Source organism: Excalfactoria chinensis, chromosome 7 (genome assembly GCF_039878825.1).
Source record: "Excalfactoria chinensis isolate bCotChi1 chromosome 7, bCotChi1.hap2, whole genome shotgun sequence".
Taxonomy (NCBI): domain Eukaryota; kingdom Metazoa; phylum Chordata; class Aves; order Galliformes; family Phasianidae; genus Excalfactoria; species Excalfactoria chinensis.
The window spans coordinates 132,580-145,109 of NC_092831.1; the positions used below are offsets into that span (position 1 = coordinate 132,580).

Below are 12,530 nucleotides of genomic sequence, written 5' to 3' on the forward strand. Positions count from 1 at the left end.
TGAATGTTCATAAATGCATGTTTTGCAGGTGCTAATGCATAGTGGTGTAAAAGATATGAAAACCGATGGGCAGAAAGCCCATGAAAAGTCCCAAGAAAAAAGAACCCACCAGCAGATACCTCTTGTGTCTGATTCCCAGACTCATTCATCATTCCAGTCCCAGCAGAAGCAGCCTCAGGTTTTGTCACAGCAACTTCCGTTTATTTTCCAAAGCTCTCAGGCGAAGGAGGAATCTGTGAACAAACACACAAGTGTAATACAGTCTACAGGATTGGTTCCCAATGTGAAACCTTTGTCTTTGGTACATCAAGCCAAAAAGGAAGCCTATTTAAAAATCGTAGTTCCTCCTCCTGACCTTCTCAAAGCAGGGAATAAGAATACCTCTGAAGAATCCATCCCTTTGGTCAGTGACGTACGATCAAAACGAGTGAGTGTTCTAGCTGTTTGCTTAACAAAACTTACTGTCACCTTATCAAACTGTGTTTAAATCTGATGTTTAAATACAATTTGAAGTGGTCTCCAATCTTTTCTTACTAATTTGGGATCTTTTCTTTGAAGTTCCTATAAGTAATTTTTGTATTTGTATGTGAACTGTTGAATCATGGCCTGAACCTCTGATTGGTCACCTTAGATGTGCGCTGAGTCAGCCGTGGGAGCACTGGTGATGGCAATTCAATTCACCTGTGTGACCAGAAGGAGTGGAGCCTGGCTGCACCTCTCCTGGACCTCATTAAAGGGTTGACTGCCACTGGGGAAGGATCTCTTTCTGGAGATTGATCCTCATGGTGTTTCTTGCACTTTCCGTTTATCTCTGATTATCTTTCCCAACGTGGTAATCTTACTACTCTTACTTCTCTGTATTCTATAGAACATCTGTATACTCATTGATAATACAGTAGTATACAGTCTTTAATACAGTAATCCCAATAACACCTGGAAACAAAAGGATAATTTTAAGATGATGTAAGCTTTTGCACAGTGGCTTATGAAGGTTATGATCTTCTCTCTTCCCGTACCAGGGCAGAGTAGAGGGGGAGGATCACTTCCCTCAACCTGCTTGATACGCTCTTTTTAATGCACCCCAGAATGCCGTTGGCCTTTTTGGCCGTGAGGGCACACTGCTGTCTCATGGCCAAGCTGCTGTCCACCAGGACGCCCAGGTCCCTCTCTGCAGAGCTCCTCTCCAGCAGGTCATATATCAAAAATGAGATGGGCATTTTTAGCTTTTCTTCTCCAGGTTTTAATTGAAATGCTGGTTTAATGTTTTCCGTATCTGGTTTATAAGCATTGTAAATTTCTTTTTCTGTTGTGTTTATTCTGTGCAAATGGGAAGATGTTTGTGGATTAACTATTAAAACTCAGTATAACCTTTGCAGCAAAATTTCTTTTTACTGATCAGGACCCTGCAGTATGCTTATACATAACTATGCCAACAGTTTTGTTGCTTAAAAAACTCGTTTTGATTTTGTACTCTGTTTTGCAATTTGTGATTGTGGTAGAATCATTTTTGTTGATTAGCTTTGAGTTTTTGTAGTTCCTATTCAGATTGATTTTAGTGGAGACTGGATGGCGATGAAAATGTGTAAGTTTAGGAAGTTGAGGCTGAGGTTGTGTGTGTGTGTGTGTGTGTGTATACATATGCATATATAAATGTACATCAAGATACTTCATATTTTAATACGTTTTAGAAGTAACGTCAGAAAAGTGGTGTCTGATTCACCAATTCACTCATGACTTAAAGAACTTAGAGTAACACTTTTTCTTCTAGACTGGAAGTGAATCATTTTGTCCTTCCAAATACTTCTCAGAGGTTAAATAAGCTAATCATTTAACTGGAATTTGTAAATAAATGTCATTAAGGAAACACCTATCTTTTTGATTGGAAATGGTTTCTAGTATCAAATTTAGGTCAAGGGTCTTTAAGTGGTTATCTGTCATCCATTTAGTGCTTTTATTTCTGTAATTTTCTACTGGAAATAAGCACTACATAAATATCTATTTTATAGATCTTTGTTTCATGTTTAGTTTTAAGAAGTAGTTTTTCCAGGAATGTATTTGAGATAATATTTAAAAATTGATTTAAGATGCTCCATGTTAGTTCTACTTGTTTAATCAAAGAAAGTGTATTTTCCTTATTTTTGAAGAATTTGAGGCGTTATGCAGCCTAGGCTCCACATGCACGTGTTTCTGCACTTGTGTCTACTACGGGATTTTAAACTTAATGTGAAGAATTTTCAAGAATTACTTTTCTTCTTCAGGGATGAAAAGCTTCTGTCACAGTTCTTTTGAGTAGTAACATTTTTTTCTCACAATTTTCAGTGTAACGTTTTCTTATGCCAAGAGCCTTCTGTTTGATTTTGGCTGGTGTTGTAGCCGTTAGTGTGTTGTGTTTACCATGTGCCTTAAAATGGACCATTCAGTAAAGAGATTAAATATATTGAAATGAGTAAAAAGGGGTTTCATCCCTGTGTAGCTACATAAGTGTAGTCTATTTTTTTTTTCTGTTTGAGATCATATTTAATTTCTTTATGGAAATTGCCATCCAGAGCAATGCAGGAAGCAAATAAGGTTTCCTGCATAATTAAATCAGCTTCATTTTGATTTCAGTTCATCTTGTCCTATGTGATTTACACTGAAAGCTACTGGACAGACACAAAGATTTTGCAACTGCTCATCTTCTGTAGCTAGCACTTATATTCTATTAAAAAGAGCTTTTCTGAAATCAGATATGTGATTTAATAGAGTTCATCTGGCTGAAAAAGCAAATACTCAGATTTTACTCATTTTCTATTCTATTTCTTTAGGAACAATATAAACAGACATTCCCAGCAGTGCAGCTAAAGAAACAGGAATCATCTAAGAACCTGAAGAAGGTTATTGCATCTTTGTCAAGCTCAAAACCAACATCTAGTTCACCAGCTCACCAAAAACTCACATCTTTGGAAAACAATCATTCTAATCCATTCCTGACAAATGCACTTTTAGGTAATCACCAACCCAATGGAGTTATTCAGAGCGTCATCCAGGAAGTTCCTCTTGCACTTACTGCAAAACAGAAATCCCAAACCAAGATCAATGAAAGCGTAGCCATTGCTAGCAGTACCCCCTTTTCTTTGCCAGTGAACTTGAGTGCATGTGGGAAAAAAACAACTGGTAACCGGACACTTGTTGTGCCCTCTACCTCTCCTGTGTTACCTGGTTCAGGAAAGGATAAACCAGTCAGCAATAATGCAGTAAATGCAGTAAAAACACAACACCGCCTTCCGTCTGCAAAACTGGTGGTGGAGCAGTTCAGAGGGGTAGACTCAGATGCCCCCAGCAGTAAAGAATCTGACGACTCAAATGATGATGATGACGACGATGAAGATGAAGATGAGGATGATGAAGATGATGATTCTGATGATAGCCAATCAGGTGGTTTAACCTTTTTAATAGGAAAAGCAAAAACTTTTTTTATGTGTTAAAAACATATTTGTTTTCCTCCGTATTTTTTAAATAGGGGAAGGCAATGTTGAGGCAGCATGGCCCACCCAGTGTCTTACAGGTAGCATGGAAGGTAGTGCATGCCTCCCAGTCCTTCCTTGTGTCACATCCAAAATCATGTTTTCGATATTCTGGTACTTAGCCACATGGCAAGCGTACTTTCAGCTGTCCTGGTAAATAGGGCTCGGGGACATTCTGGAAAGGCCATCAAAGAACTGATATCCAGATAAATCACCCAACCTGCAATTCATGTACTGCTTCCATGGCAGGGTGCACAGGAGAGGGTTGGAGAGGATGGGCTGGTTGATGGTTCTGACAGGCAGAACCCATCTGCCGAGCAACCTTCCTCAGCCAGAGAGGCACTAGACAAAATTGCCTTCAAATTTTCAAGACTGGTATGAAAAGTCTTTTTCCAGGCTTTATTCAGGAGTACAGTAGTGAATGAGCTTAGAGAATCGTACCAGGACAGTTGTAAAGGCTGTTTCATTAATAGGTAACTTTCTGATTTGTTTTTGAAGACTGAAGTGATTCAGAAAGGCATGATCTGTTTTGAAGAGTCCGTTATATTTCCAGCCACTCCATTCCCATGTGTGCCCACATTCCTTGCATCCCAATCCATCTTTGTTATTCTCTTCTTACCTTTTATCCTCACACCTTCTGTTGTCCTCAGAACTGTCACCTTTTTGATGTTCCTTATCCTGTCCGTCCTTGACCCTATCTCTAACTTTGTCCAGATTGCCACACCTCCATTTCCTTCTTCCTCTTTGTGCAGGATTTCACAGCTTGTCTAGTTGCCCTTCCCATGGTGGTAGAGGGCACATGTGCCAGGCTCACAGGGCAATCTAGCTGTAGTCTGTCCTGTGGTAAACAGTCTCTTAAAACACTTCTGTTTCTGTCTCTCTCTTCCTCCGGAGGAACAACAGTGCATTGTAACACAGAACTACTTTATTCTGCCATAATTTTAGTTATTTTGAAGTTTAGGTAATTCATTATAACTTCTGGTTGCTATTCAAGGAATGTTATAAAAATTTTGAAGTCAGAAAACCTCTGTATTTAATAAGACCAAAGATTTTCACAAATGTTAAACCTTAAGCATGTCTGATGCAAACTAACTGGTCTGAATCTGTCTTTTGCTATAATTTTTTTTAATAGAGTCCGACAGTAATTCTGAGTCAGATACAGATGGGTCTGAAGATGAAGATGATGAGGATGATAAGGACCAAGATGAATCAGATACAGATACTGAGGGAGAAAAAACTCCAGTAAAAGTGAAGAAAACTGGTTCGTCCATGAAGAGCTCTTCCATTGGTCCTGCAGCTCATTCTACTCCACTAAATCTCCAAGTAGCAAAGACCCCAAGCTCTGCACCATCTGCCTTATGTCCTGAGACCCAGCCTGCAGTTTTTCTTGGGACAGCACCAACTACTCTTACACCAGGTTCACACTGTGGTATCTGAATGTCTTTTTATATAATACAGTGTAACACCTAAGTGACATGTGTTGTAAAGGCACTTACGAAAAGTATTTTAAACACTGGTATCAGGTGATCTTTTCACAAGTGTTTGCAAAAGACCTAAGTCAGCAGAATTGCAGGTAGCTAGAAACCTAACATTACATTCAATCTAGGACATCTTAGTCCATGTAATTTTGTACTTGCAAGTAGGAAGTAATAGTTGGATTTTATATTTATTATGCTAAAGTTCTTTATTGATTAGTCTTTATCAAGCATATTACTCTGAACTAGTAATTTATAAGATTGTAGAGATAACATGGAATTACTGAAAAAAACAGAATTTTCCTGCTATGTTGATAATCCTGTAGTGGATAACTAATTGGAAAGATACTGCTGCAGAAAAGCCTGTGTTTTTTGTTGTTTTTTTTTTTTGAAAGTCAGACTTCTCAATTTGCACAGTAACAAATCAATTTGTATGTTTACTACTTTGAATTGGGAACTTGATACTTAACACTCAAGTGAAATAAGTTTTTAATTGCAACATACACTCATAGGCTGGCCTTTGTAGTTTAGTTCTGTGTAACACAAATAAGATGCCACGTCATCAACTACATTAACTTTAAAGGAGTATGTGATCAACTTCATGTTATTTTCATGAACAGTGAATTACATGGTAAAAGATTTCACATGTATTTAGAATAATCCATGTTTTTAAAAGTACAAAGTTAATTTTGTTTCTCAAAAAATTGGTTTGATTTATGATGCTTTTAAAAGGTTGGTGATTTTTATTGTTAGTTGTGGAGATAACTGGTTCAGTGTGTTAGTTTTGTCTCCTTGTGTTAGGTTCAATACTTTTTTCCCTACTAAGAATGGCTATAATGCTATTAAAATATTCTTGTACTCATTTTACCTAAAGGTAATCAGTTGCTGAAGAGGTGTATGGCCTCTTCTCTATATCTGACTTCCATTACATAGCTTTTCCTCATTTCAGTTGTATTTGGATAAACAGCTTTGCTCCTTCTACCATGACAGTTTGAAGTAATATGAAGGTCATATTAGTTAAGACTGCAGCAATGCATCCAAGAAGTTTGGCATCCAAGCATGGGCAGCTCCATGTTGTTTTCTGAGAAGGGTACTAATAAACAGTTGCTTAGACATCTTCTAGTCATCTTCATTAGAAACCTGTGGTATTATAGCATAAAATACTCCTAACTAACAATTTGGAGCAAGTTTGGAAGGTGTACTTTCTGATGTCCATTTACACGGGCAAGAGCTGTGTGATGTTCTTCAATGAAAAGGTTCAGACAACCTTTTTGAGAAATGTATCTTTCCAAAGTTTGTCTGGGTATATATTTGATAACCTACAGTTCTTTGAAATAACCTGAGGAAAGTACCAGTGTTGAGCACTCTTTAAACCCCAGATTTGATTTTCACTTGTATTTTTGGTTCAAGTCCTGGTTAGCACCAAATGAAGCAAATGGCATCCCAATTCTGGATAGCCAGAATAGTTTTTCTGCTTCTGGCAGTTGACCACAGTCTCATACAAAGTGCACTTTGAGGACAGAATCTAGTCATACAAGGACTTTTAAAGTAAGGATTATTTCCTTTTTTATCTTCTGTACTGAAAAAACTGTCTGGTATAGAAATATGGATGTGTTTGGCATTGTTATAGTGCTTCTCCATGTAATACCTGACACAGATAAACAAGCAGCTTAGCAAGGCATGATGGCTTTTTTGTTTTGTTTTAGAAAAAGAAGTTAAACTGCTGGCGAAAGTATTTCCAGAGAGCAATAAGTTGCATTAATTTTCTTGGTGTTTTAGATATATTACATCTAAAATGTAAAAATTCATTTTGGGGTGTAAGTTTGAAGGTTTAGCTTAGGAACAGGTCACTTTCATTTTTGTAAGTTCAGGTGTTAATAAGAAATTATTTTTTAGGCATTTCAAAGAGACGAAGAGTAACAGATGAACGGGAGCTGCGTGTTCCTCTGGAATATGGGTAGGTTGCACATATACTTCATATTCTATAAGGGGAAGATAATACCTTCAAAAATCAGCTGGGGAGTAAATGATGTATTTCAGCCCCATGAATTTTTAAAACAAGAAAAGAGCTTCCAGAATTTAGATTTTCAGCCCTCAGTAACTGCAGGGCTCTTTAGAAGTGTCAGCATATTCCATGCATTCATTTGTGCATCTAACTTACTCCTTTGCAAACGTGGCTTGCTTTTTTGCAGTATTGCCGCTGGAAGTTAATTCTTTCAGTTCATTCTGTGCTCAAACTCCTTGAAATATTGTTCTAAAACCTGTGTTTTATCAGTAGACTGATAGAAATAAATCCATACACAATTAGAAATTTGACAGTCAGCATTGTAACAGTTTCTCTTCTTTCCTGTTTGATTGTTTGATAATCTTGTCAAATCAGAATGCAACTTGTGCACTTCAGGTGAAATTCTGGATTTGGCATTATTTATTTCCTAAGAAGCAAATTGTTATTTGCATCCATTTCATGTTATTCTAGCTGGCAAAGAGAAACCCGAATAAGAAACCTCGGTGGTCGCCTTCAGGGAGAAGTAGCGTATTTTGCACCTTGTGGAAAGAAGCTGAGACAGTATCCTGAAGTAGTAAAGGTATTAAAGTAAATTGTTTTCTTCTGTGTTCCCATGCTATCAAGCATGTTTGCAATAATAGAATGCCACTTTTTCCTCTAGTAAAGATCCTTATTTCAAAATACACGATGTGAGGAGATGATAAATACTTCTCAGCCTGATTGCTGATTTGGTCTGTATATCACCTTGATCAAATATGCAAATCATTACACTCACAGTTAGCTGTACATCAAAGCTGGGTTGTAATTATTTACAAGCTGAAGTGGAAAAATATGTGATTTTTTCAGTATCTCAGCAGAAATGGAATAATGGATATCTCAAGGGACAATTTCAGCTTCAGTGCAAAAATAGGAGTGGGTGACTTCTATGAAGCCAGAGATGGACCGCAGGTATCCGCTTTTTAAAAAGTAAAGTCTTTGATCCAAGGAACATTAACATAACTCTGGATGAAGTAGTTTTTGCTGCAGTCTGAAGCATTTATTGTTTTTAGATAATTCTTTCTAAAAATTCTGCGTATTTCTTAATAATAATAATTGTGAGTTGCTTACATTTTGATCCCTGGCAGTGTTGAAAACTGCACCTCTCAGTGATTTCAGTAGGAGCTTTCAAGAGTTCAGCATGCCTCATGACTAACTCTGAGCCTGGTTTCGTGTAGCACGAAGGAACTCAGAGTTCCATGTTTTATCTTGAGTCAGTGTTCGGCTATTTCTAACCGAAACTTGTCTTCCTGTTTTGTAGAAACGTAGTATTGATGATAATGTCTGTGTTTGCATTAAATCACACTGCTTTCATGTATTCATCTTCATAGTATCTTCATTATATATCTAAAATACATTTTTAAATTCAAGTGTTTGGTTTATCAGGAAGCACTAGAAACATTAGATCATTGAGGAAGGGAATATAGTGGTTATGCTTTACAGTGGTATAACTATTAGATGTGTATAGGAAGCACACAATAATAAGTAATGTTATAATTCAAAGGTAATCAGTACTTTGATCTATGCTTTATTTCTCCGTGTTTGGTCATATTGCCTTTTCTTCAGGATGTGTGCAAAAGATTTTGGACTTCAGTCAATAAATAGATTTTCTTTTTTAAAACATAAGCATCTTTATATGTTACCATGGAAGTCTGGATAGATAACTACACTGTAGTTGTTCCCATGTGTGACTATAGTTACCATGTGGAAGTACATAGTATTTGCATAATAATGTTCCCTTCTTCAGTTATCTCTTACTTCTTCTCCTTCATGGGCTAATTTTCAAATCTTGCCCTTCTTTACTAAAATAAAACTTCAGAAACGAGGAGTGGTGGAAGGGCACCTTCCTGTAGGTGAGACTGGTGGTATGCAGCATTGTACATCTCACTGTAGTTTCTGCTTGTGTAGTTTGTTTGCAATGAGGAGGACAAATCTAAACTGAAATTAATGACGATGCCAGCTACTTGTAAAGTGCCTGTGGCTTTGTTCATTAGTTTGGCCAGCAGGCTTTCAGCTTTATTCTGCTTTTCTCTTTAGTTATCTTGTACCCCTGAGGTAGCCCAATAGTGTTCCTTCTGGCCTATAGCTATTTTTTCCAGACAGCAATGCCAGCTCGATGTCTGATGTCCTCTGTCATGATTGCTGGGACTGAGCAGGTGGTTTCATTGCAGTAGGGTATTGCATAGACCTAAGGGTCAGAAACTAAACTGCTGGTTGTATGGGTTGAGACTAAATGATTATTATGGTCCTTTTCAACTCAGGGCGTTCTATGATTAGTTTCAACAAGAAAAGGGCATTGCAAAATGTTATTTCGGTTTCTTTGAGCAGTGAAGCCATTGCATCTCTTATATTGGCACTCATTCTGCTTTTTCTTTTTCCCCTTCCTTTGACATACAGAAAATTCACAAATTCTCAGATTGTATGTTTTTTATGATAGAAATGTGTTTATATATGTATTTATATATAAGCTTAGATATATATGTATATATGTATGTACGTTTACATACATACGTATATATACATATGATCCCAAAACATAGAGGTAGTCAATTATTGCCTTCTATGGAAAGAGGTGTTGTCATACTGGTCTGTATTTGTCAAAGTTCATTGCAGAGTGCTTGCCCTTGTCACGTGCAACTCGAGGAGCACTTACATGCAAAACTTCTTTTTCTTGTTTCTCTGGTTTTGTATTGTTCAAAATGCAGAACTGCTTTATTGTCATAGAGGTTAAATGTGGTGTATGTACGGCTAATATTGTGGTTATTTGTATCTTAATGCATGATTAAATAAAACTATCGACTTGTGTGGTGAGAATTTCGCAGCAATGAGGTATATGAGAATTAGATTATTCAAGCATGTTTTCTTAAAAGACTGTCAGGAGGGGACTCAAAGTAGTGTTTACTTTGTCACATGAAATCTGGATAATAAGAAATAAAAAAGTGGGCTGCTGTTGGCACTCTCTTATCACGCGGTTCTTTTATCCGTGATGTCTGAGCCACCCAAACGCTGAACCAATTACAAAAGTTGGTGGTAACTGTGCGAGTTTAAATGCAACAATTGGATTCCAAGTTCTGTCTGATTGCCTTTTGAAGTCATTGATGAAAGATGGAAACATGCTTCAGGTTCTGAGCTGACAAGTATCAGCACAGGTAGTAGTGAATTAGTATACGTTTATTCCAGTTGAAAACTCTTCTTCCTCAATGCCGTGTGAAAGAACAGAATGTTGTGCTGCTATGATGTGGTGCTGCATTCTTCCGCATACCCTCAATTATCACTTAATTTATAAAGGGTTGAGGTAATTGAGTGATCTTCATCAGCTTGCAGTGCTTTTCTGTGCTTAAAACATAAATCAGATACCATCGGAAAATCAATAATAATGAATTGGGTAAATTTCATTCTGTTCCTCTGGAAGTGCAGTGATCTCAATATAAAAGAATGGCCATGCTGGTACAGGCAAGGAGCTGTGCAGAGTCCTGTGTTCTGTGTCCAGCAGTGGCTCTCAGTGAATGCCCTGTGGAAAATAAAGTTGGCACACCTGTAGGAACAATATCTCCCCCAGTTATCTCAGTATCGTGTGTACGGGGCTGCCCTGGGACCTGTTATATAGGTTTGTCTACTGAGTGTCTCTCAGTGGATCTTGTTTAAACTATTTTTGTGAAATCCTATCTTAAACTTGTGGAAACGTGTTTAATCACGGTGTCTGGCAATCCCCTTTTTTGAAATGATGGTTCTTATTTCTTGTTGAATCTTACTCCTGTTAGCTTCTGTTTTCTGTGAGGATTATGTGACTGTAATGTGCATCCATATTCCCTGTGGTACTAATGATCTCAGAGACCTGTAGAGAGAGATTTGTACATTTGTTATCATTAGTGTTAGATAACTAAATGGAAAGCAAAAGAAATCTCCATTTCAGGATCCAAGGTACTTGAACCATGGCTGCAGCTTCTGTTTCTTGAATGGATATTTGTTTGCTTGCTTGCTTTTTTGGTCACATAAAATGTATGTGGTTTCATAGGTTCAGTGTACATGATATATGTGGTCTAAAATCTAGCTTAGCTTGCTCAACTTTATAAACTAAACTTCTGGTAAACTATAAGGCAAGTACTCAGCAGTAAAATGAACAATGTATACTTTTCTTGTTAGAAAATGACTCAGCTTCTTTTTTAGTTGTAGATGTGATTCTATTTAACAGTCCTTTGCAGTGATTACTGTACATGTTGCGATATGGTGATGATTCTGAGCAGTTGGTATTTGAGACCATAATAATGTAGCCCTTTGGTGGTCCTGACTGTGAGTGGTTCAGACTTAAAAATTAATAAATTGTGAAGAATAGGCAAAAAGAGTTAGAAGTAAATTGACAGAATAAGCAAAAAATGTATTTTATGCTTGCCTCAGTACTTACGCACTTTGTAATGAGATAAATTTGGTAATGCAGATGTATTTTTTTTATGAACGCATATTTTATTAAGAGTGTTTTATATGCTACCAACATAAAAAATGTCTGCCAAATCAAGAATTTCAAAGTCTTTTAGCAAACTTTCTGGGCTACATTACAGTGAGGTCTAAAAGGTACTTCCATTTTTTCATTTTCTGAAAATGGTAAGATCTGTTATATAGAAAAATGAGAGTAGTTTGGGCTGGAAGGGATCTTTAAGATCACCGAGTTCCAGCCCCAGCTGTAGGTGGGACACATAGAAGGGGGCGCTGACAGCCCCTTCCAACCTGGTTACATTTGTGACGTGGATGGTCGGTTAACCGGGATCAGGTAGGCTGAGCTACTGTTACGTTCAGTAGCTACAATGAGCTCTGCTCCTTGTCAGTTAAATGAAAGTTATTTATAACAAAGTATTTCAATGTTTGTTTTTTGAGATAGCCTGAAGAAATAGTATTCATAGTGAAGGAAGTGGTTGGGCGTGTTTGGTGCAGAAATTTTCTTGCACAAGAGGGAGGAAGATCTAAACTGTACAAAATACTTCTAGATTAAAATGAACTTATTTTTTTTGGTGCAGTTGTTGTAAAACTAAGATAACACAACGCACAGAAAGCAGTTTTTGTTGATAGACCACTGCTTTTTGTTCTTTATGACAGAGTTTGTCAGTGCTTTAAATTGGAGGACAGTGATCTGGATATTGACTTTTTTTCATTTGCACTGAGCACTGGAATCTCTGAAAGCAGTGCAGTTACTTTTTAGTTAATGTGATGAGGAAGAATTTGTTTTTGCTTCAACGTGAGTATAATATTAAGTAGCGTGGCCTAAAATAATTTAAAGTAATGCATCAGTGGCATTGCTGCATTGTAATTATTGTGTATGCCACTGAATAGATTTCAGTATCTTGCATTGTAGTGTAGTTATGAAATGATTTGTGGTGATAAGTTGTCAATATAACATTTCTGTGCATCACTGAAACATTGTATGGCACAGATTGTCCATCCCAGCTCTTCTCTCTATATAATTCATTAGAACTTCATGTGTATAGAAGGATTTTCTTGTTCTCAGATGTCAGTGTTTAT

The 12,530-nt window shown here is 37.2% G+C and overlaps 1 protein-coding gene across 20 annotated transcripts in view; it reads left to right on the forward strand.

Moving 5' to 3' along the window:
* BAZ2B (bromodomain adjacent to zinc finger domain 2B) overlaps positions 1-12,530 on the forward strand; it is a 94,474-nt gene that overhangs the window by 51,950 nt on the left and 29,994 nt on the right. For 8 of the 20 annotated variants that reach the window (XM_072341762.1, XM_072341772.1, XM_072341766.1 and 5 more), the window contains 6 exons: positions 29-427; positions 2,805-3,414; positions 4,636-4,932; positions 6,875-6,935; positions 7,455-7,563; positions 7,830-7,931. In XM_072341762.1, coding sequence (XP_072197863.1) covers positions 29-427; positions 2,805-3,414; positions 4,636-4,932; positions 6,875-6,935; positions 7,455-7,563; positions 7,830-7,931 — 1,578 coding nt within the window. The remainder of the gene's footprint in view (positions 1-28; positions 428-2,804; positions 3,415-4,635; positions 4,933-6,874; positions 6,936-7,454; positions 7,564-7,829; positions 7,932-12,530) is intronic. The other 12 variants (XM_072341769.1, XM_072341773.1, XM_072341781.1 and 9 more) reach the window with 5 other exon arrangements.